The following is a 25,225-nucleotide window of genomic DNA, read 5'->3' on the forward strand; positions in this document are numbered from 1 at the left end:
AGAGTGTAAGCATGATCTCCTTGAACAAATCTTCCTTGCTCAATCTGATGAACCATGGTATGCAGACATGGTGAACTACTTGGCCACAGGTAATCTACCTTCTGACATGCCAAAACACACTAAGGATAAGATAAAGAAAGATGCAAAATACTATATTTGGGATGAGCCATATTTGTGGAAACATTGTGCTGACCAAATGATAAGGAGATGCATTCCTGATCAAGAAATAGCTTATGTGCTTACTTTTTGTCATTCATATAGTTGTGGTGGACACTTTGGTCCAAGAAAGACTGCTCATAAGATACTTGAAAGTGGCCTATTCTGGCCCACTATTTTTCGAGATGATTTTCTGTTTTGCAGATCATGTGCTAGGTGTCAACAGACTGGAAATCTGAGCAAAAGAAATCAAATGCCACAGAACCCCATCATGGTCTGTGAAGTATTTGATGTTTGGGGCATAGACTTCATGGGCCCATTTCCACCATCCTTTGGATACACTTACATCATCCTTGCAGTGGATTATGTGTCCAAGTGGGTGGAAGCTAGAGCAACAAAGACTAGTGATGCCAAGGCAGTAGTAGACTTCGTGAAGACCAACATCTTTGCCAGACATAGAGTGCCAAAGGCAATCATCAGTGATAGAGGGACCCATTTTTGCAATAGGGTAGTGGAAAGCCTTCTCAGAAAACACAATGTCATACATAGGACGTCCACAGCCTACCACCCTCAAACAAATGGGCAAGCTGAAGTATCCAATAGAGAAATCAAAGCCATCCTTGAAAAGACAGTCTCCCCAAATCGAAATGATTGGAGTGCCAGACTAGAAGATGCTTTATGGGCCTATAGAACAGCCTACAAGACTCCCATAGGCATGTCTCCTTATAGATTGGTCTATGGAAAAGCTTGTCACCTCCCAGTTGAACTTGAGCACAAGGCCTATTGGGCTGTAAAGAACTGCAACATGGACCTTAAGGAAGCTGGCCACCATCGCAAGTTGCAACAGCAAGAGCTAGAGGAAATAAGACGAGATGCATATGAGAATTCATGAAACTACAAATCAAAAACCAAAGCCTCCCATGACAGTCATCTTTCAAGAAAACAATTTGAGGTTGGTGATAAAGTCTTACTCTTTGACTCTCGTTTGAAACTGTTTCCAGGAAAGCTACGATCTAGGTGGATTGGACCATTCATTGTAGAACATACCTACCCACATGGAGCTGTAGACATCCGAAGCATAGAAACTGGAAAAATCTTCAAGGTGAATGGACATCGTCTGAAACCATACTTTGAAGGGTTCGAGTACAAGTGGTGGAAGAAATTCCACTACAACACCCTTCTGCCTGAAGTGAATCGCGCCATGCACCACACCCCAGGGGAGTACTCAGTTTCTTTTATTCTTTTATGTTTCTTATACATTGAGGACAATGCATGATTTAAGTGTGGGGGTGCATATCTCTTTCTTCTTCTTCTCTTCTCTTCTTCCTCTTCCTTTCTTCTTCTGCGAATTCACAATGCTTTCAGATTACAAATTTTTTTTTTCTTTTCTCCTTTCAGTTTTGCGTTTCTTTTAGTTGATTAGCCACAGTGTTGAAAATTTTTTCATTTTAGTTTGTTTATGCTTTCAATAAAACACACACAACCACAACCTTCTTCTTCTTTTTGTTTTGCTCTACTCAAACTGATAAACTATGTTGGATGAGTTTTTCTTTCCATGACCCCATTGATGTAATGACTCTTTAAACTTATGTTGAATCAATTGTAGTGAGTTGTATTCATGTTTGAGAATTGCCTTTTGAATTGAATCTTTGAGTTTGACATGGTGAAAAATATATTGATGACCCTCATTAGAGAGAATAAATTGAAAGTTATGTGAATGAACTTAAAGTGACTTGATTTAGCAATTGGTGTTGATTTGCCCAAATCATTGAGAGAAAGAAAATTCAGCAAAGGCAAAGACCTCAAAAGCACAAATCAAAAACTGTTCCAATGGTCAAAAGACTAAGAACAAAGCTAGTAGCCACTTTGAAAGGTGACCAACTGAGTAACTGGGGGTGGGTATCACAAATATGTACCTTCACGTCAAAAGGTTGGTGACTTTTTCAAGGAAAATCTAAGTGCAAAAGCCTGAATAAAGTACTTCAAGGTAAGGGCAAGTCAATCCGAAAGCTAGAAAAAGTCTTATCTTAACAAATTAATGTGCATGTATGGTCTCTCTTGAGGGAAAAAAATCCTAGCCATGGTAAGCAAAGGGAAACAAGGAAAGAAGGTAAGTAATCTTCATGCATATATTCTTCACTGCAATGATTCAAAAATAGGTGTCTTGAGTAAGAGCTTAAGTGGAAATAAGGATCTAGAGCAAAGAAAACTTATTTGACTATGTTTATTTGCTTGAGGACAAGCAAAAGGCTAAGTGTGGGGGTATTTGATAGAGCATATTTTAGTCCATATTATCATGATCTTATTGATGTTTATTCACACCAATTCTACCTAATTTTGTGGTTTTAATCATGTTTTGCAAATATTAGGTGTGAAGAGACAATTTGGAGAAAATGCTCTTAAAAATGCCAAAAAGTGCCAAATCTGGAAAAGCCACCTTCGGAAGCACCTTCGAAAGCCGAAAGTCAAGTCCAGAGCTGAAACTCAACCACCTTCGGAAGCACCTTCGGAAGTCGAAAATTAGTCATCTTCGGAAGCACCTTCGGCGGCCGAAAGTCTGGTCCAGAGCCGAAAGTCACCTATCTTCAAAAGCACCTTCGGCGCCCGAAAGCTTGCTCCAGATCCGAAAGTCCAGCCTCTAAAACTAAGCTTAGGCGGCCGAAAGTCCCTCCAAACAGCCTCTTCCTTATTCAAGAAGCCAAATCTTGAAGATCACATGTTTTCCACTTCATGCCATGCACATTCAAAATTCAAAACAAGGCTCCACCTTCCTCTTTAGTGCATGAAGAAGACTTCTTGGATACACTTGGGCAACAATTAAAAGACTAAAAAGTCCTTGCAATACACATAGAAGGCACATATTAGACCAAGGGCACTTTGGGCAATCTCTAAAAAGATGAATGGACACCCCAGAAACCCTAGGCAGCCTCTCAAGAAATATTTAAAGTCTTTATGAAGGCAAGAAGAGGTAGATTTTCATCCACACAACTCCTCCAAGGTTCGGCCAAGGCTCTTCAAGGCTTTTCCCCTTTGGTTCTTCATCTTCTTGCTTTCTTTTCTTTTATTTTCTGTTTTGATTCAGCCATGAGTGGCTGAAACCCTAATTCTAGTTGAGGATTGGTTGAAACTAAGATTTTTTAAAGGGTTGTGAGATCTGAACATAAAGTGTTTGCTTTTGATTAGTTCAATATTCATGCAATTGTGTGCTTAATTCTAAGATTGCTTTATTGTTTTGATCAAATTGGCCACTTGATTCTTGATTGCAAAGTTAATTGATTGTTAGTTGGGATATTTGTTAGTCCGTAATTGCTGGAAATATTCTGACCTAAGAACACTTGGTGTAAAAACTAAGGAATTGTATGATCTAGCAACATCTCATGCGTTTGAGTAGCTAGGATTGGATCTCTCTCATTCTTTATGCAATTGACAATTGTTTTGATGCCTATGGCCCAAGGACGTTCCTTGGCAATTTGTTAATTAGTAATTGATTAGAGGATGTTCCCTAATTGATTTAATCATAAGGAGAGACATGGTGGTGAGAAGCGTCTTCCACCCTCATAACTAATCTATTGAATGAATCAAGAAAACCTAAGTTTCAATGATCAACCCAAACAACTAAAGTGGATCCATATCTTCAACTAGACTTTTCTCTTATTGATTCCCTCTTTTATTTTAATTACTTGCTGTTTTAATTGCTTTCAATAGTTATTAGACAAATCAATCTCAAAACCCCCCTTTTTACTTTATTGCATTTTACTTTTGATTTGCTTGCCTCCAATTGTGCTTTCAGTTGATCCTCTTGATCTTGTTTGGGAAAAATAGACAGGTACTCAATTCTCTGTGGATTCGATCCTTTACCACTATCTATAGTTGTAAGATTGTTGATAACCATAGAGGTTATTTTTGACCGGCTTCGACAACCGCACTGTCAAAAGGCAAAGTGGATACAACACTCTTTGTCAAAAATCATGAAAATGACATCCTTGTAGTGCAAATATATGTTGATGATATCATATTTGGTGCTACTAATGTGTGTTTGTGTGAAGAGTTTTCAAAAGTTATGAAAAGCGAGTTTGAGATGAGCATAATGGGAGAACTCAAATTCTTCCTTGGGCTTCAAATCAAACAAGCTAAGGATGGCATCTTCATCAACCAAGCCAAATACACAAAGAAGCTAATCAAAAGGTTTGGAATGGAGAATAGAAAGCCTAGTAGAACTCCAATGAGCACAAACACCAAGCTTGACAGGGATGAAAAGGGTAAACCAATTGATGAAAAGCTTTATAGAGGTATGATCGGAAGCCTTTTATACCTCACCGCATCTAGACCGGATATTATGTTTTCCGTATGCTTATGTGCACGTTTTCAATCATGTCCTAAAGAGTCTCATTTGCATGCCATTAAATGCATTCTTAGATATTTAAATGGTTCATTACATTTGGGGTTATGGTATCCTAGAAATACATCCTTTAGTTTATGTTCCTACTCAGATGCCGACTTTGCCGAAAGCATTCTTGATAGGAAAAGTACCTCGGGTACTTGTCAACTTCTAGGACAATCTCTTGTTTCTTGGTGTAGCAAGAAACAAAATTCTGTTGCACTTTCAACCGCCGAAGCCGAATATGTGGCGGCAGGTCTTTGTTGTAGTCAAATTCTTTGGATTAAGCAACAATTAAGAGACTTTGAAGTATCTCTTGATCACATTCCTATTAAATGTGATAATACAAGTGCAATCAATCTAACCAAGAACCACATTCAACATTCTAGAACTAAGCATATTGACATTAGATATCATTTCATTCATGATCATGTGTTAAATGGTGATATTGTTCTTGAATTTGTGGATACAAACAACCAATTAGCTGATATTTTTACTAAACCTTTAAATGAAGAAAGATTTAACTTCATTAAAAAGGAATTGGGAATGTTAGATGGTGTTGCTTGTTGAGTGTTTTTTTTTTTCATTTATCTCTTTGAAAGTTTGTCAAATTGTTTGATATAGTTTTGATTTTTTTTTTTTAAAAAAAAAAAGGGAAGCCCAAAAATTCAAGGTTCGGAGGCATATTCGGCCCCCTAACCTTAAGTTTCAAGGGCAATATGAAAAGCGAGAAATTTTTTTGTCTTTTTCTTCTCTTCTTTTCAGTCGCCTAACATTTTATTCGGCCTCTGAACATTGTCCAAGTTCGGCTGCCGAAGTTTAAGTTTGGCCCCCTAAACCAGTCCAGTTTCGGCCGCTGTAGCTTAGTTCGGCCGCCGAAACTGCGCGTCTTTTAAAAACCCCCCCGCGATAGCTCGTCGTCTTCTTCATCTTCCTCGCGCATCTCTCTCTCTCTCCGAAGCTCTCTTCATCTTCCTCTTCGAAAATCGGCTGATCTAAGCCATTTTTCCCTCCAAAACCTTCTTTTTTCTTCTTTTTCTTCACTCAAACACCCAAAAATATTTTCTTTTCTTCTCAAGGAACCTATTTGGAGCATTTTAAGTTTGGGTATATAAACTTTCTCTCTTTATTTTTTTTATACTTTTTACTTTATTTTCTTTTGTTTTGTTTTACAAATATTTTTTTGTTTTTGCAAATCATGAAGCAATCAAAATTTTTTTTGGGATTATGTCTGGTTTTGAATATGGGTATGGTGCAATAACAGTAAATTGAGTTTTGTGGTATTGTGTTGTTTATCGGTTGAGTTTTGTGGAATGTTGCTTATGGTTAGCTTTTTTGTTTTTGTTTCTTTTATATCATATGCCTCTATAGCTATTGTCTGTCTTAAAATGGAAAGAAAACAAACAACCCATAGACTCCCTTATCTTAGATGTCAGTCTAGTAGGCAAGCTAAGGCTCCCAGATCCCCCTCACCAGACCCTCCTGCCTCTCCACCCTTTGAGTTCCCCATAGTTAGAGAGGAGGATCCAGCCTTTTAGCCTTTTTCTCTCAAGTTTGTTCACCCTGGGAGAACAGTTCAGGCTAACAGTGTTCAGCTTTTTCGTTCTCATGGATTCCTATAGCCCTTTATTGTCCAGGGTTGGGAGCATCTTCTGATCATTCCCTCAGACACTCACCTTAGGATTCTTAGGGAGTTTTATGCAAACCTACACACTTTCACACGTCACTCTCCCCCCCACCTGGTCAGTTTTATTAATGGTCAGCAAGTTTATAAAAATTCAAGCAGGAGGAACATTAATCCTTTGATAGATTCAATGTGAGGCCATTCAAATTGACAACTTGAAATATTGAAACAACCTATGAAGTAATGCTAAAACACCAAATTCGTAGAGTCCCCTGATTAAAAATCCTATGAGAGACTACTTTTACTTGATAGAGAGGGCTAAAAAATGTATCATGCTTAATGATGAGAGACAATCCTTGAAAATAGAAATGAAGAAAGAAAGGAAGTTTAGGTCCTTTGAAAAAGGAGAAACCTTAGTAAAAAATGATAAGAGTTATGGTGGAAGGGATAAGTATAAACATAGGAACTATACTCATCTCATAGACTCTCGAGCTAAGGTCATAATATGAATTTAGAAAAATGGAGAGCATATCAAATATACAAAGCAAATGAATATCCAAAAAAGCTTTAAGAAAGGATAAAGAAAACTATTGTGATTTACACAAAGACCAAAGGCACACCATTAAGGAGTGAGATGAAATTTAAAGACTTATTTGAGATGAATCCTTGAAGTAGTTCATTAGAGCAAGCCTTGGAGATAGAAGGGGTGAGTCTTCCTCTAGAAGGAAAGAATCTTCATTGTGAAAGTTTGAAAAGTGCAATGATAATGAACCAATAGGTGCAATTAACGTAATTACCAATGGTTTAAAATAAGTAAAAGCAGAAAGGAAGATGGAAAAGCAAGTTTTAGATCCAATAAAAATATTGGAGGTAGAGGAATTATATCAGAAGCTAATGCATTAAGTTCACGAGGAAACAACAAAGTAGTCATTCATGTCTTTGACCTTTTATTCATCTCAATCAGGATGAACAAATTCCTCATTAAGAGGATTAATAGACACTAAAAGTTAAGTGAATCTGGTCACCTAGGACGTATATGAGAAGTTAGAGCTAGAAAAGAAGAACCTTTTTAAAGTGTACATGGCAGGCTCTAGTTCCCAAGGTGGAAAAGGAACGAAACACAAGCACCAAGGTGGAAATCAACAAGCTAAAGAGAATCCAAGGGTTAACAAGAAACAGAACAAGAGAAGGGTAAAAGTTCTTTCAAGAGGAAGAAGATAGAAAACGTTGTGAAGGTCAAGTGTTTGAACTGTGGCAACAAGGAAAATTTTGCTCGTGATTGTATCAAGCCTAAAAAGGTAAAAAGCCTTTTAACACTTATGAGTGTTATTAATATTTTTAGTTCTATATTACTAACTAAGTCTAATCCTCTTTGGATTGTAGATTTAGGTCCCACGGACCATGTAGCGAAGGATCGTGATGCCTTCATGGAATTTCAGCGACTTTCTCAAGGGGCAAGGTAGATTTATGTTGGAAACAACATGAAAGTGAAAGTGAAGGACATGTAAACTGGCCACATGTGGTGGGTGCTCTACTCCTACATGATGTCCTTTTTGCTCCTCAAATTCATTGGAATTTAATTTCTGTTTTAGCGTTGATTAAAATTAGCTTTTGTGTTAATTTCATGAACATGATGTGAATTTATTTTTGTGAACAAGTTTTTGTGGTTTTGGTTTTTTCATGGATGGTTTTATTATTATGGATGTTATTAACACTTACTCTAATGTATGTTTTTTCCTACTTTACATCTTCTTATGAGTCTTTGAATGATGTAATTTTACGGCATGCTAGATAGGTCAACAACACATGCAACGCTTAGCCAAAGAAGGCTTATTAGTTAATCTTAATAAAGTAGAAATGTCAAAATGTAAACATAACCTAATAGGAAAAACATATAGGAAACCATTTGAAAAGGAACAAGAGCTGAATATCCATTGCAATTAATCCATTCTGATATATGTGGTCCAATAAATGTAAAGGCTAAGCATGGGGGTTCTTATTTCATAATGTTCATTAACGATTACACTCGATATAGTTATATCTATTTGATATCTTATAAGTCTGAGGTTTTAAGTTGTTTCATTAAGTTCTTAATTCTATTTGAAAATCAATTAGATAGAAAAGTAGAGACTTTAAGAACAGATCGGGGTAGAGAATATTTATTTGAACAATTTAAGAAATTGTGTGATGAAAGACAAATAGATTGTCCATGTAAATCACAATAAAATGGTTTAGTAGAAAGGAGAAATATAACCCTATTAGAGATGGTTAGGTCTATAATGACACAAGCTAATTTATCTATCATCTATTAGGGTAATGCATTATTAATGCTACTTTTATACTTAACCAAATGCCCATAAAATCAGTTTCTTCCACTTTATATGAATTATAGACTAATCGCAAAACTAATTTTGATTTTTTGAAATCATGGGAGTATGCAATAATTGTTCATAAACCTTTTCATAAATTTGGAAAGTTAGATCCAAAGCGAAATGGATGTATTTTTTAAGATACTCTAAGCATTCAAAAGGATATGTGTTCTTAAGTGAGCAAGACAATAGAAGTGTAACTAAAATTGAGTCACGTGATGCTAGATTTTTAGCGAATGAGTTTTTAAATCTAGAAGAGATAAGACAAGACTTATCTCTATTTGAAACTCATGATCAGGAAGCTTTCGCCGTAAATATACCAATGGATATATTTTCGAGTGGGAGCAATTTGGGTAAAGACGAACATGTTAATCTGGATTCACAATTAAATTCATTTACAGAACCTGGTTTGAGTGGGAGTAACGTACCTATTAATGGGTCAATAGATCAATTTCAATTGCGTCGAATGAGTCTTCTTAGGATTCTTTGTTGTTGTTTTGAAATTAAATGGGAAGCGTTTATTATTGCTCCTAATGAAGATTAGCCAAGAAATGTAAAAGAGGCTCTTAAGTCTTTTGCTAAGGAAAAGTTGATTAAAGCAATAAAAGAGAAAATGCAGTCAATGAAATTAAATAATGTTTGGAAACTAGTAGAGTTACTATAAAGATGTAAAGTGATTGTGGTAAATGGATTCTCAAAATTAAATGTAAGACTAATGGAAGTTTCGAAAGATACAAAACTCATTTGGTGATTAAGGGGTATACACAATAGCAAGGAATTGATTATGAGAAAACTTTTTCACCTGTTGTAAAATTCTCTTCAATAAGATTAACTTTAGCTTAGTTGCTAACCTAGATCTTGAATTATATCAAATGGATATGAAGACTGTTTTTTCTCAATAGAGAATTAGAATAGGAAATTTATATGGAACAACCAGGAGGTTTAACTGTAAAAGGCTAAGAACACAAAATGTTTAGACTCTTAAAGTCAATCTATGACCTCAAACAGTCTTTGATGCAGTGGTATATTAGATTTCATAATGCAATAATGGTTTATGATGTTACTATGATTAATAAGGATCATTGTGTTTATACTAAAAGTTCTAAGGATAAATTTGTAATCTAATCATTATATGTAGATGACATACTATTAGCTGGTAATGATATTAAGTGTATTAAAGCCGTCAAGAAATAATTGTCATCTAATTTTGAGATGAAAGACATAGGGGAAGCAATATATATCCTTGGAGTTAAGATTTTAGGAGATCGCTTAAAAAGATTATTATCTCTTTCACAAGAGCAATATATAATGAAAGTTTTAGAGTGATTTAATATATAAGACTGTAAACCCATAGATACTTCTATTGTTAACGGCAAAGCTTTAAGTTGAAGGTTATGTCCTAAGAGTCTAGAAGAAAGAGCTCAAATGAAAAATATTCTAAATGCTAGTGCATTTGGGAGTCTAATATACGCTATGATGTGTACTAGACCTGATATTTATTATGCAGTACGCATAGTGAGTAGATATCAATCTGACTCTAGACTAGCATATTAAAAAGTAGTATAAAGGATATTAAGGTATCTTAAAGGCACATCATACTTCTTATTATCTTATGAAGGAGATAGCTTGCAATTGAAAGATTATGCAGATGCAAATTGGAGAGAAAATTTAGATGAACGCAAATCTATCTCTGGCTATACTTTCTTACTAAATAATGGTACAATTTCATGGAGTAAGAAGCAATTTTATATAGCACCAATAAAGATGGAAGTCGAGTTTGTAGCATTCTTAGTTATGAAACAAGAAGTTATTTGGTTGAAGCGATTTCTAAATCTCTTGAGAGTTTCAAAAGGTGTTGTACAACCAATAATAATCTATTGTGACAGTCATACAGTAATAGCTTATATGAAGGATCTTAGATATCATGGAAAGACCAAACACATTAATATCAAGTATAATTTTGTGAGGGATATAGTTGCACAAAAAGAAGTAAATATGAAACATTTCTCTATGCATAAAATGGCTATTGATCTTCTAACGAAGACTATAATAAAAGATATTTTTTTTATAAGCATATAAAGTCATTGGGCTTGCATAGGAGTTATTTTTTTTTCATGTTAAAGTTATAATCTTTTTAATGTTTTATTGCAATAATGTAATTCATACATACTACTATTATTTATAGATGATTTTATTATAAACAAGTATGTCAGATAGATAAAAAATGTTTCATCATACAGCATTATTTTGTTGTCACACAGATGATAAAACATTAGATAATTACAAGTTTCTTTATTTTATTTATCTATGGATAAAAAATTGAGAGCTCAAAAGTTTATAAAATAAAGTGTCATAATAAAAGGTATTAAGAATATATAATAAAGATTATTATTAATCTAATGTGAAGAAGTCATATTATCTGTCTTATTAGTCAGATGGAATTCTAATTATAAAAAAAGTGAATAGGTAAAAGAACTCAAAATTTGAGAATTAAATGGACTCAAATCATCATTTATATGTTATTTTGAATAAAGACATATACTCTATTAAGAATAGATAAAATATCATAGCATGTGATTTATACCATATGTACTTGTGACCTATTTCGGCATACAAACTATAATCTCTGCTTGTAAGTCTCTCCTTGTTAGTAGTGTGTCCTAATAGTTATAAGTAACTATAATATTAATACTCTTAAGACTTGAATCAATTACTTGAAACATGATCTAATGTTTGTTATCTTAATTAGGATATTATCAGATGATCATGCATGATACGATCTAATGAGATATTCTTAGAAAAAGACTCGAATAAGTTACTTGAAATATGATTTAATGTTTGCTATCTTAATTAGGATATTATCATATGATCATGCATGATATGATCTAACGAGATATTCCTAGAAAAGAAATTGAATTATGGCTAAGAGCGTCTAATTAAGTGGAAGATCATGACAAAAATCACATTGTCTTGTACTCATTGACCTATCAATTATATTTATATATGGATAAAATATAATTATAAACTAAAAAAAATTAAAATGAGATCTTGTGAGATGTTTAGTGTGATAAATGATCTAGGTATTACATACTATATCTACTAAAGAAATTCATCATTTCGAGCGGTTATATTACTCCAACAGACATATAATATTTGAGCTCTCAAAGTATGCACTGGTCACACAGTCTATTTATTAAGTATGAAAATTGCAGTGTATATATCAGCATGTTGTATCATGTCTAAGTGGGAGATGAAAGAAATTAATCTAGGATAAATAAGAATTCACCCTAAATCTAGCTCTTATACCAAATGATGCGAAACCCCAAGGATATCAATATCTTGAAACCCCAAACACATAAGTGATAGAGAATGAGAAGAAGATGCAAATTCCCAACCTACTGAACCCCTAAATGACTAATGCAAATGAAAATATAAATAATTGCTTGATTAAGAAGTTAAGAATAGAAATTCACTAGTATGCAATATTTGGATGAAGATCAATTCTTGATGTGATAAAGATTCAAGCTAAAGTCAAACCTTGAAGAAGAGTTTCAAACTCTACAAATTGTTTTTCTATTCAAAAATTAACTCCCCCATCACATTTCTAGGGAGGGTAACTATAACCCCTCAAGTTCATTGTACCTAGACAACTAGATTAGACTTTAAACTTGAGCCTTACACTAAAATCAATAAGACCAATACTTAAATAATCTTAAAGTAGTCTAAAACTAAGCTATTTAGGTATGTCAATACAAATAAAACCTATATGTAAAAATATATTTAGTAGCCTGTCTAGAAATTTATTCTTCCAACTTGAAATAATTGATTAAATATGATTTGGATCTTTCTTGCATATTCAGCCCAATTTGATTATATGAAACTCCATTGGCCTTCAATACATCTTGAGTTTCCATTCCTTCTAACATTCTGCCAATATAAATTTGAAGTGATTCCTTAAACTCTTTTGCTTTTAATCTTGTAATTGGTCCTTGAGATAATACTAGCTCTTCCTTTGCTCATCTTCTCTTACCATCCATTCTTGTGCTCACAACAGTTTTTTTCTCTGGCACTACTATTAAGAATCAAAATTCTTTTTTGGAACAAAGTTAGTTCTCTAAACTAATTTATCTTTAGACTATCTTCTGTGTATATGTCTAGTATCTTCTATAAGTGTGTCGGACGACCTCTTATATCTGTGAGGAATGAAAGAGTTTTGATTGTGGATATCCATATATATTCTTGGGTTCTCAATGAGTTAGATTTTTATCTCGTGGAAATACATTGCATTCAAGGTAATTCTTATACTATGACTTTAATGTATGATTTAATAACTCATTTTTATCTCGTGGAAATACATTGCATTCAATGTAATTCTTATACTATGACTTTAATGTTTGATTTAATCTTATAAGTATGTATAAGGCTATGGGGTATAAGGTGTTTTTTCTTTTTTTTTCTGAAAAATTTTGATTTTTCCTACTCCTATAAGAATTAACACCTGAAACTAAATGTTGAAGATGAGATGGGATTCGAATCTCGGAGCAGATCCAAAATCTAGTAGCATTGATGTTGGATGGATAAATATTTGGGAGATAAAAGACAATATTAGAGTCAACCAGACCTTTCACTCCATTTAAAATCATTGAATTGTTTCATATCTTTAAATTATTATACTCCTACTAGGTTTCGTTCATAGCCATACTTTGTTGGTTTTCTTGGTGATATTTGCATCTTGTGATTCTATGTATTAAGAACATGGAATTTGAGGTTTTCAATGGGAAAACATGATAATGAATGAATGCTATTATTTTTAGTCATTCTCATGTTAAAGTGGGAGAGAAGATGGATGGGAGAGAAAAGGAGAGAGAATAGAGTCTTTTAATAAGAAATTTGTGGATTATTTTATAATTTAATAATATTGTCTCTCTTTTATCATTAAATTAATAAAATATTTTAATAAAAAGATTTAATAGTTGAAATTATGAGAGATTTTAATTAAACTTAAAATTATAAAAATTTAATTTCAATAAACTCAAAAACCATAATAATTTTTTTTAAAAATAATTATAATTTTTGTATGACTTAAAATTTATCCGTTTTAATTGATTGTTTTAATTTAAAATCAAATGAGGCAATACTTTTGCATAAGATTTTAAAATAATAATTTTCATTTATTTTAAGAACAAAAAATATTGTCCTATCTTTTTAATAAAAATAGAATATTTAATTCCAAATCTAACAATTTAGATAATTAAATCGAATGCCTAATTTTAAGTTTATAAATTATCCCAAAATTCCGAAATAAAATATATTTATTAATTAAAAAATTTTGGATGGATTTTCATGACTTGTCATAAGTATACCATCATATTCATCCGCACATTAACATCTATGTGGATTCTAATTTTCAAATACTAATAATGAAAATATGTGGTATGTGTCTACAGAAAATCCATATGATTGGAGGACACGTGTATGGTGGAGGTATGCTTTTCAATTTTGTGAAACTAAATTAAACTTTATTTTCAATTAATAAATAATAGGAAAATTGGAAACAAAATAAAATAATTAGTTGTTGATTTGTTAATACTTAATTTAACTAAATAGTTTAACTGAAATAAAAAAATATTATTTTTTAATTATTATTTTTAATTTTCTAAAATATTAAATTAAAAAAAATGTTTTGAGTATATATTAATCACAAAGCCAAAAAGATATAAAATTAAAATATTCAAATTCATAATACTTATTAAATATTTGCTAAAAAATCAATATATATATATATATATATATAATTTAATTTATATTACTAATTTTATTAAATATAAATATGATATATGAAATTTGTTTTTATAAAAACTAAAATACTGCTTGTGCTCAAATCCCACTGTTAATTTGTTTCTCTCTCAGGTAGTCGTGGACAACACCAGCAAATGCGATTTCCATCACAAATAGAAATCATGTAACTTTGTGCTATTTAACTTAATTATCTTGTTTTTTTTTTTTTTTTTTTGAATCAAACTTAATTATCTTGTTTGTCTCTATATGTGTCCCATTTCAGACGTTATTGGACTCTTGGTACCACTTATCGAAAAAAAGAAATTTTTTTAAGTAATAATAATAAATATTATAAAATAATAAATAAATAATAAAAATTAATTTTAACGTAATTCATTCTCAATTTTTTAACTAAATCGATGGTTTGAGCTTTGAATATTTTTTTATTATTTTAAATAAAATCAACTTTAAAAAATTGTAACACCCTTAATATTTTTTAAAAATATTTACAATAATTCCTTCAGCTATTTTTGCTACTGCTTTCATTTAGAAAATAATTTTCAAAACACTTACAATAATTTTTTCACTATTTTTTATCACGGCTTTCTTTTAGAAAATAATTTTCAAGATATCTACAATAATTTATTCATTGTTTTTGTCACTGCTTTCTTTTAAAAAATAATTTTTAAGACACCTAAAATAATTTATTTATTATTTTTGTCTCTATTTTTCTTCAGAAAATAATTTTTCAGGAGTTTAGCTGGATATTAGAGGTGGCTAATTTATTAGAGCCGTTGGGCTAGAGAATGAAAACTACAAAACTTCCTTAGTCAAGTTCATAACATTTAGAGTGATTCATGTATGGTTCTATCCGTGATAGACTATGTAGATCTTAGTAGATGAATGAGAATAAGAAGTCTAATAACAATAAAATTTCCTTTATTCCCACAAGCAAAACCAGTAATAACAATAAAATTTCCTTTATTCCCACAAGCAAAACCAGTTGATGTATGAGATTCGATAATGAGTCAGGTTTAGAGTATATTTTGATAAAGTTAGTTTGTTTCTCCCTCTCATTTTCTTTTATCCCTTTTCTCTTTTCGTCCTTTTGTAACATATAATTGGTGTTCTGTACTTATACCTTTTTATCATATTCACGCTAGCTATATACACTGATACATTGTATCCTTTTCTTTTATTAGATGATCATTTAATTCTATTCAACATTATTTGGACACAGTCCTGGACACAATCCAGTATATAACAAAATTTATTGTTTTATGTGGATTAACTGATATTTGAAGTAAAGGCCCTCACAGACAGGTTTCTGCCTAATTCAACTTGCCTGAATAGACTTTAGACTTGCATAAAGCATAGTGCTGCGTATTGAGCTTTTATTAAACTTAAATCTGATCTTTCTAGTATGGGTTTTACCAAAGTTCGAGCACCGAAAGCCCACTGTTATGACATCTCATCATAGATTTTAAATAGTTTCAGCTTTTATTTTTTTAGTTTTTGAAAAAGGAAAAAATTTGTGCTGACAGACAATATATGTGACACATGTGATGGTGATTAAGTTCAATCCCACGTAATTATCGAATTGAATCAATTTTAAGGTTGAATTCGGTTTAATTTTAATTTTTAAAAAATTTAGTAATTTCAGTTTCACATTGATTAAAAAAATTAAAATAATTCAAATTAAAGAAATTAATTATGTATATTATTTATTTTTTATAATATAAAAATATTAAATTTTAATAAAAATTAAAATATTTTAATTAAATATTAAAATATTAAAAATAAAATATAAAAAATATGATAAAAAGACGTATTATTAACCGCTGATCAATTAATCAAATTAAATAAAATTAAATTAAATTGAATAAATTAAATCAAATCGATTTCTCTATTAAATTCTAATTTAATTCCATTTAATTTTTTTATAAATATTTAAATTTTTAATTTATAATGTATTCAGTTTAAAATTAAATAGATAGAATGTTGACTCGTAAATTATTAATATATAGTGAAAATATATTTTTTATTTTATGGGAACTAAATTAAATTTTATTTTAAACAATAATAAAATTGAAAATAAAATAAACTATTTAATTTTTAATTTATTAATACTTTATTTAACTGAAATAAAAAATGCTTAATTTTTAATTTTTTTAAAATTTTCTAATAATATTAAATATAAAACAAAATAATTTGAATGTATATTAATCACAAAACTAAAAGAAATATAAAATTAAAATATACAATGCCGTGAGCCCTCTATGTTGGAGGGTCCAGTACATGAAACATTAATTATTGGCTAAGCTTTTCTCAACTTCGATGATCCAGAGTTTGTTGAAGAAGACTACAAATGAATTCTTAGAAGAGTATGTACGGATTTATTTCTCTTAAGAATCAAAATTTTAAGCCTTTATTTCACATATATTTTTTATAAAAAATTAAATTTAATTAATAAAATTCAGTTTATTTTTATTTATTTATTTGAAATGAATTTAAATATAATAAAATTTAATTTAACTCTTTTATTTTAAACAAATTAATAAAAATTCAAATTAATTTAATTTATTCATTCTTTTTATTATTTTTAAACTAAATATAAATATTTATTCTTATAAAAAATAATCATTTTTATTAAATTGATTTTTCTTGAAAAATCATTATTAATATTTTAATAATATTTAAGATCTGAATTTTCATAACTTTTTATCATTAAAAAATATAAATTGAGATGGCTTTTTTTCAAAATTTAACAAAATAATATAACAAAATTTTATTATTAATTATAAATGCATTAAATATAAATAGTCAATATGAAATTAAATTAGTTTTTTAAAGAGTATTTATTAATTAAAAAAATAAATTTAAAATTAAAATAAATAAAAAACTAAAGAAAAAAAGAGTTATCAGGAGCTAATTAAATAATTTTGCTATAAATAGTATTAATAAATTTATTTTTTACAAAATCATAATAATTTTAGCAAAGATTTATTTTCAACTCAAAATCAATTCTCATAAAATTTCAATTCTGAAATTTTACATTATTAACTTTGCCAAATACAAAAATCTTAAAAAAAGAATTCAGTTTTTGAATTTTTTTCAAAATTAATCATTTCAAACAAAGATTATAAGTTAACAAAGGTTATAAGTTAGAAAAGAAATGAATTTTTCCTTTCTAAACAACAAATTGATAGAATTAAACTGAATTGAATTTTTGTAAAGATTTTTATTTCAAACAAAAGATAAGTGGTGCGAAGAATCAATATGGTTAAGGTAATTATAAAGTCCCATAGTTCAATTCTGCAATTGTTTCGTGGTTCAAAAGTAAGGCCATGAGGAAGAGTTGGAGTGAGAATGAGGAGGAGACGTATGGAACTAAGAACTAGTAAGGCAATTGTTTCCAAAAGAAGTTCTGATGGTACAGCTTATAATGATATTGGTGGTGATAAGATGCATAAGAGTAAAGCAAAAAACGTGCGCTTATTTTAGTGGAGCAAGTCACTGGTCATGGCCAGGGCTGATGATTCGGTCGATTCGGTTTTGAACCGAATAAACTGAAAATCAAAATTTTAGTATTATAAAAATCAAATCGAATCGATTTTGGTCAGAAATCGAATCGAACCGAACAGGTCTGATTCGGTTCGATTCGGTTCGGTTTGATCGGTTTCGATTTTTATTAAATTTTTTATTTTTATACTTTATTTTTAGTTTTTTAAAATTTAATTAAAATATTTTAATTTTAATATAATTTAATTTCTCTATATTATTAAAAATAATATATTATTATCACTAATCGGTTCAGTTCGATTTTTTCGATTTTTTTATGATTAAAACCGAACCGAAATGAAATAACCGAAATTTCTGAAATTTAAAACTGAATCGAATCAAATTGAATGAAAAACTGAATTTTAAAATTAATTCGGTTCGGTCGATTTTTTCGGTTTGAACCGAATAGTGTTCACCCAATAATGGCAAGTCCTCTACGGTTATAAATTTGGTGGAATGGCATGCCATGTTTCAGCACTAACAAATTAATTAAAATGGCTTCGCCAGTTTCAGCAGTTCCTAGCATTACCCGTCCCTTGGCAAATTTTCATCCCAATATATGGGGCGATCATTTCCTTTCATATGCTTCTCATGAATCCATGGCACGTACTCCTCTCCTCTACTCTCATTTTATATATAATATATTTCTAATGCATAAATTTTCTCATTCTTTAACTTTATTTATTTTTCTTAGAAAATTGATAATGATGTGGAGGAACGAGTTGAGAAATTAAAACAGGAAGTGCAAAGGATGATGCTGGTTGCTTCAGCTGATGGACCTTCACATGTTCTAAATCTAGTTGATTTGATCCAACGGTTAGGTGTGTCTTACCATTTTGAAAATGAGATTACCGAAGCTTTGCAGCAAAGTTTTATGGACGACTCTGGAACATATGATGATGAACTTCACAATGTTGCTCTCCGATTTCGATTGCTTAGACAACAAGGATTCAATGTCTCTTGTGGTATGTTCTTTAATTTCCTCTGTCTGATCTCAAACTGGTTTCTATATATTGCTATTCATAAACCGATGAATTTCTATTTCTAGATGTTTTCAACAAGTTCAGGGATATCGAAGGGAAGTTCAATGAAAAACTTAAAGATGATGTGGAAGGAATGTTAAGCTTGTACGAAGCTGCATATCTCAGAGTTCATGGAGAAGATATATTGGAGGAAGCTCTTGCTTTTACAACCACTCATCTTCAATCCATAGCTTCTTCGGATTCCCATTTGAGCAGTCGTCATGTAGCACTAGTAAAACGTGCTTTAAAGCAACCATTACGAAAGGGCTTGTCGAGGTTGGAGGCAAGACATTATATATCCATTTACGAAGAAGATGTTTCCCATGATAAAACATTATTAATGTTTGCGAAGATGGATTTCAACATACTGCAGAAACTGCACCAGCAGGAGCTTCGTCGTATCTCTGAGTAAGTTTCCTCTTTTTCTCTTAAGCCAAGGATGGGTGGTGTTGGTGCCTCGCCTAATCACCTCCCACTTAAATATGAGAGGGGTACTGTATATCTAATGAGGGGGCAGGAAAACTTATGAGGACATAATCCACTGTAGAAGCAAAACAATACAAACGCACCCCTTTGTGAAAAAATTAGATCATACGTAACTCAAAATACATAAATATAAATTTTTTTCATACAAAAAAAATTATATAAAATCTATATTCATGTATTTTAGATGTAGAGTGGATCAGGTAAATTTAAGAATTTCTCAAAAAATTACAATTTCTTTTTTTAATTTAAAGTAACATAATTCTACCTAGGTTTAGTCTCTATCATTTCAATAATAAACAATTAAATTTTTAAGATTTTAATTGGATAATAAAATTATCATTTTATTAAAATTTACTATTAAAATATAATAATTTATCATTTCAAATTTTACTTATTATAATATTTTAATCTCTTTAATTTTAATAATTTATAACAATTTAATTTTTATAATTTTAATATTTATAATAAATTAATTCTTTTAATTTGAATTAACTTTATATTAGAGTGATATACAATTTTTTGGAATTTTGAACCGATAAACAAATAGTAACAAATTAAATTATAATAAAAAACAATTGATTGCGTAAAATAAAAATTTTACTAAATCGAACTAAATTTATTTAACTATTTAATTTTAATTTTTTTATTAAACATCGTATTTGAACTGTACTGTATCAAAATCGTAAAAACATAGATATATGTATATATATTTAAATAATTTATAATGATATTATAATTTTAATATATAATTTAATAATATATTTTATATATCATATAATTTTATAAAATACGCCTATATATTTGTAATATTGTTTAATCATTAAATATGTTTGACTATTTTATTCGACCAATTTAATTAATTGATTATAATTTATATATATATATATATATATATATATATATATATAATAATTATATTATTAGAATATAAATTACTAAAATAATTATATACATGTATATATGTATTTATAATTATTATTATTATCTATATATATGTATAATAACAATATAAAATTATTATATCTTTTAGTCTTTAATTAATTATTAAATATTTATAGTGGTATAATTTAATTAATTTAATTAGTTAATTAAAATTTATTCTATCTAAGTAAATTATATATATACACTACCACAATATTAATAGAATTATACTAATAAAATATAAATTACTAAAATAATTATATATATGTGATATGTACTTATAATTATTATTAGTAGCTATATGTCTATATATAACATGAAATGCTTATAAATCTTGGTCTTTATATTGGTCTTTATATTGGCATTGTGCTTCTAACTTTATGAGTTAGGTTACAATCTCTTATACTTTGATAAAATACTTAAGAGATACATGAAATGTTTATAAATCTTGAAAGATTTTGTTTGCTAGCTTACTTTATCTTTGATTAGATAGTGTTCAAAATCTCTAATCAATTTATTTATTTTTTACTTAGATAATATAAAAAACAAAAAATTAAATTTTAAATGTTAGTAATAATATTAAGAAATTATTTTTTATAAATATTTTCAATTTGATAAAAATTATTGTTATTATAAGTATAAACATTAATGTTTAACTTAAAAGATAATTAAGGGTAATAAAATAAATAAATTAGTTTAATCTGATTGCTAATTTATTCCAAATAAAAGAATTCTATTGTTTTCAAATTATTCCAAACAAGAGAATTCTTTCACTTTCAATTAATGGAATTATATTCATTTCTTACCAGAATTACATTTCAAACGGAACTTAGTGTCTTGATATATTTTAGATGGAAATATTATATAATATTATAGATGTTTGATATTATTGTGAAGTTGAAATGTGAGACTTGTTATTTTAATATAAATAATATTAGTATTATGTTAGAAGTATTTAATTATTTTATTCAAGTTTAAATTTTATTATACGAATTGAACACCATACCGAAATTGAAACCAAAATAAGAACTAATATTAGAACTGAATCGGAACCAAACATCCATAAAATCATATTGGAACTGTATCAAAATTTAGATCTGGTTCTGATTCCAAAAAATTCAAGAAATTGACTTTTAGTTTCGATTATGGATCCAGTTCTTAAAAGAACACCCGTAGTTTATGCTATGCTTAGCACATTTGTGGTCCACCCATGTTACATCATCGCATGAAAAAAAAATTACATGTGTAATAGTTAAATACTTAATTAACATTTGACCTAACATGGTTTGATTTAGTGGTAAGGTTTAAGTTTCTATTATCCTATCTGGTAATAAAAAAAAAAGCTTGATATTTTATAAGTCTAACATATTGTAATGCAACTTTTAGGTGGTGGAAAAATTTGAACTTTACAACAAAACTTCCTTTTATACGAGATAGGGTGGTAGAGGGTTACTTTTGGATTTTGGGAGTGTACTATGAACCTCAATTCTCCTTTGCGAGATGGTTTTTAACCAAGGTATTTTCAATAGCATCGGTTATAGATGATATGTATGATGCCTACGGTACACTTGAAGAACTTGAAGTCTTCACCCATGCCGTTGAGAGGTTTGGCCTCCTCTCTCTCTTCACACACATACTTGTTTTGAGATAAGGTTAAACCGAATATGAGTTTTTATTTATTTTTCAGGTGGGATATAAAGTATATAGATCAACTTCCACAATATATGAAATTGGTCTACAAAACACTTTTAAATATTTATGAAGAAATTGAGAGGGAGTTAATAAAGCAAGGAAGACCGATTTTATTTCATTATGTCAAGAAAGAGGTACTTCTGTCTCCTAATCTTGTTTTTTTGCTATAGATAAGTATTTGAAAGCCCTAGCAAAGATAACTACTTGAGGAAAGGGATTATAACACTTGGATTCAGGAACTGGAATGAAGCAAGAGATGCCACAGACCATCTCGACAAGACAACCTTCTCTTAAATCACTATACTAAAACTTTTATAGTTTAAAAATTACTTATTTATATTTTCAGAGATAAATAAGGGGAAAGATTATTTTCTTATATATTTTATAAAATGCATTATTTGCCAATTGAAAATATAATTAAAAAAACATTAATACTCTCTTTAGGTGAAAATAGAGTAAAGTAAAGTTTTCTAATATATGGTTTTATATAGCAAGATTTTTCATAGTTTTTTTAACCTCAATACTCTTTTATTGTTTATTGAAATTAAAAGTTTCTTGAAAATTTTTAAAAACCTCCAAAAATCTCACTTTAAAAGCTCTCACTTGCTTTCAAACATAAGTTTAAAGTTTTTAAATTCCAAAAACCTTTTTATTACTTTACAAAATATCTTTCTAAATAGAGTGTAAATCATTTAGTCATTTATATTAATTATTATATTTATTTTAAATTTCTTTTCAAAATCAAATATTTAATTTTTTTATATGTAAATATAAATTTTAATTTAATACTAATTTTTTAAATATAAATATAAGTGAGGGAGTTAAGTAGTTTAACAAATATACTTTTGGTAGTAATTAAGTTATTTTTTTGATAATTTGAGAGATAAATAATTTTATATTAAGGCTCTGTTTGTTTTTAAAAATAATTTATATTTAAAAAATATTTTTCATGAAAACATTTTAATAATATAATTTATTTTTCATTACTTAATTTTAATTTAAAAAATAAAATAGATTAATAAATTTATATATAGAGATTTTAATAAAATTTTTAAGGTGTAAAAATAACTTATTCTTTTTTTAAAAAAAAGTATTTTTTTAAAGTGATTTATTTTTTTATTAAAAAAATAGTTTCTATTAATTAATTTTTCTGAATGTTTTAAATATTAAAAATTATAAAAAATATTTTTCTAAAAAATATTTTTTATAAAACAAATAGAGCCTAATTTTTAAAAGATTTTATTCATAAATTTAAAATTTAAACTAATTATAAAAAAATAAGATGTGCTCATTATTTAATAATTTATTTTTCAGATGAAAAGGCTAGTCCAAGCCTATTTAGTGGAAGCTAAATGGTTGAACAAAAATTACACACCAACAGTAGATGAGTACATGAGCAATGCTTTATTATCCTGTGGTTATTCTTTGCTTACAATCTCGGTATTTGTTGGAATGGGAGACATTGCAACAACGGAGGCTTTTGATTGGGCTTCTAAAGATCCTAAGATTCTTCGAGCTGCATCGATGATTGGTAGGCTTATGGATGACATTGTTTCCCATGAGGTATATCACAATTGATATTCACTGACTAATCCTTTTTTTTTTATAATTATTATTTAGTCTTTTATTATAAAAAAAAAACTCTGAAATTTTTAATTCTAAAAATTATATTAAAATATCTTTAAAATTTTTTTAAAAAAATCTTCCAATTAATTCTTTCATTAATTTTATTTATTAAAAATTGAAAAAAAAATCTAAAATATTTTTAATTAATAACCAAAATTTAAAATATCTTTAATTATTTTAGTTATTCACGCTAATAAAAAATATTAGTTTTAAAAGAGAAATTCTCTCTACCTTTTAGCATAAAAAATCACAAAGGTTAAAGATTAGCAGTAAATTTTTTAAAGTTCAGACATATTTTAATAAATTTTTTAAAATCAAATGATCAAATAATAAATTTTTTTATTATAGAAATTAAATAATAATTTATTTTTTATTTTTTTTATTTTTTTAAATTCACCCAACACTATTATAGAAGAATTCTATCCGTTTTCATACTTATCAAAATTAATTATTTAATTACTATTTCTCAATCATTAGAACATCTTTATATTATACATAATTAAATATTTATTTTTTCTACTAAATAAAACATTAAAATTTAAAATTTAATCTGTAATTTTAACTATTCATATTATTTAATAATTATAATTATTTATATTATTATTTCCCTTAACAAGAGTTAAAATTTTTTTTACTAATATTTAATAATTAAAAGGTTTAGAATTTTATAAATATAAAATATTTTAATTAATTTTTTTTAAAAATAAAGAAAGTCTAATTATTAGTTGGATGATACCTATACTACTATACGTAGGAGTGGAGATACCAAACAAGTCAAGATTGAATTCAAATGATTTGAGTTACTTTTTCAATTTAACACCATCAGATTTACAATTTTAAGATCAATATAAATAAGCTAAATTAATTTATGGGTCAAGCAATAATTAAATTATGGATTATTGTAATTATGAATTTTTATTTTGTTTTGTTTTATTTAATAAAAAATATGAATTTTTATAGTTTGAGCAAAAAAGAGGGCATGTTGCATCAGCTATTGAGTGCTACATGAAGCAAAATGACATCTCGGAACAAGAAGCACGAGTTGAGTTTAATAAACAAATAGTTGATGCCTGGAAGGACATAAATGAGGAGTGCCTTAGACCATCTAATATACCAATGCCTCTACTTACACGTGTGATTAATTTGGCATGTTTTGTTGATTACTTTTACAAGGATGGAGATGAGTATACTCATGTGGGAGAATTGATGAAAAGTTCTATCACGTCCATACTTATTGATTCTGTGAAGATACCATGAAGATATATAAGACAATCACTTCTATTTATTTTATAATCAAATGTATGTACAAGTCTAGTCGGTAATGGGAATAAGTGTTAAAAAAATTATATAGTTTCTCTCCTAATGGTGGACTTCATGTATCTTCCATTATGATTGCTAGAGTGTATATCTTCTACTTGGGCTATGTTCAACATATTAGCGGTTTAATTACCTGTTAAATATTTTACTAGCTAATAGTGATTAATTGTTTATTTATATAGTATTTAAAGTAGGAGTGTTCAGTACAAAATAAATATTAAATTAACTATTAAATATAAAATGACAATAAAAAATATAAATAAACATATAAATTTATAAAAAAATAAAAGGATAT

At 28.7% G+C, this 25,225-nt stretch overlaps 1 protein-coding gene across 1 annotated transcript; it reads left to right on the forward strand.

Moving 5' to 3' along the window:
- Window positions 1-18,335: 18,335 nt before the first annotated feature.
- Window positions 18,336-24,958, forward strand: LOC110603551 (probable terpene synthase 2). Its single transcript, XM_021741305.2, has 7 exons — window positions 18,336-18,468; window positions 18,561-18,831; window positions 18,915-19,296; window positions 21,682-21,900; window positions 21,983-22,121; window positions 23,302-23,550; window positions 24,574-24,958. The coding sequence occupies exons 1-7, from the start codon at window positions 18,361-18,363 to the stop codon at window positions 24,868-24,870; spliced, it is 1,665 nt and encodes a 554-aa protein (XP_021596997.1). The 5' UTR covers window positions 18,336-18,360; the 3' UTR covers window positions 24,871-24,958.
- The last annotated feature ends 267 nt before the right edge of the window (window positions 24,959-25,225 follow it).

The sequence above is a fragment of the Manihot esculenta genome, chromosome 16 (genome assembly GCF_001659605.2).
Source record: "Manihot esculenta cultivar AM560-2 chromosome 16, M.esculenta_v8, whole genome shotgun sequence".
Classification (NCBI taxonomy): Eukaryota; Viridiplantae; Streptophyta; class Magnoliopsida; order Malpighiales; family Euphorbiaceae; genus Manihot; species Manihot esculenta.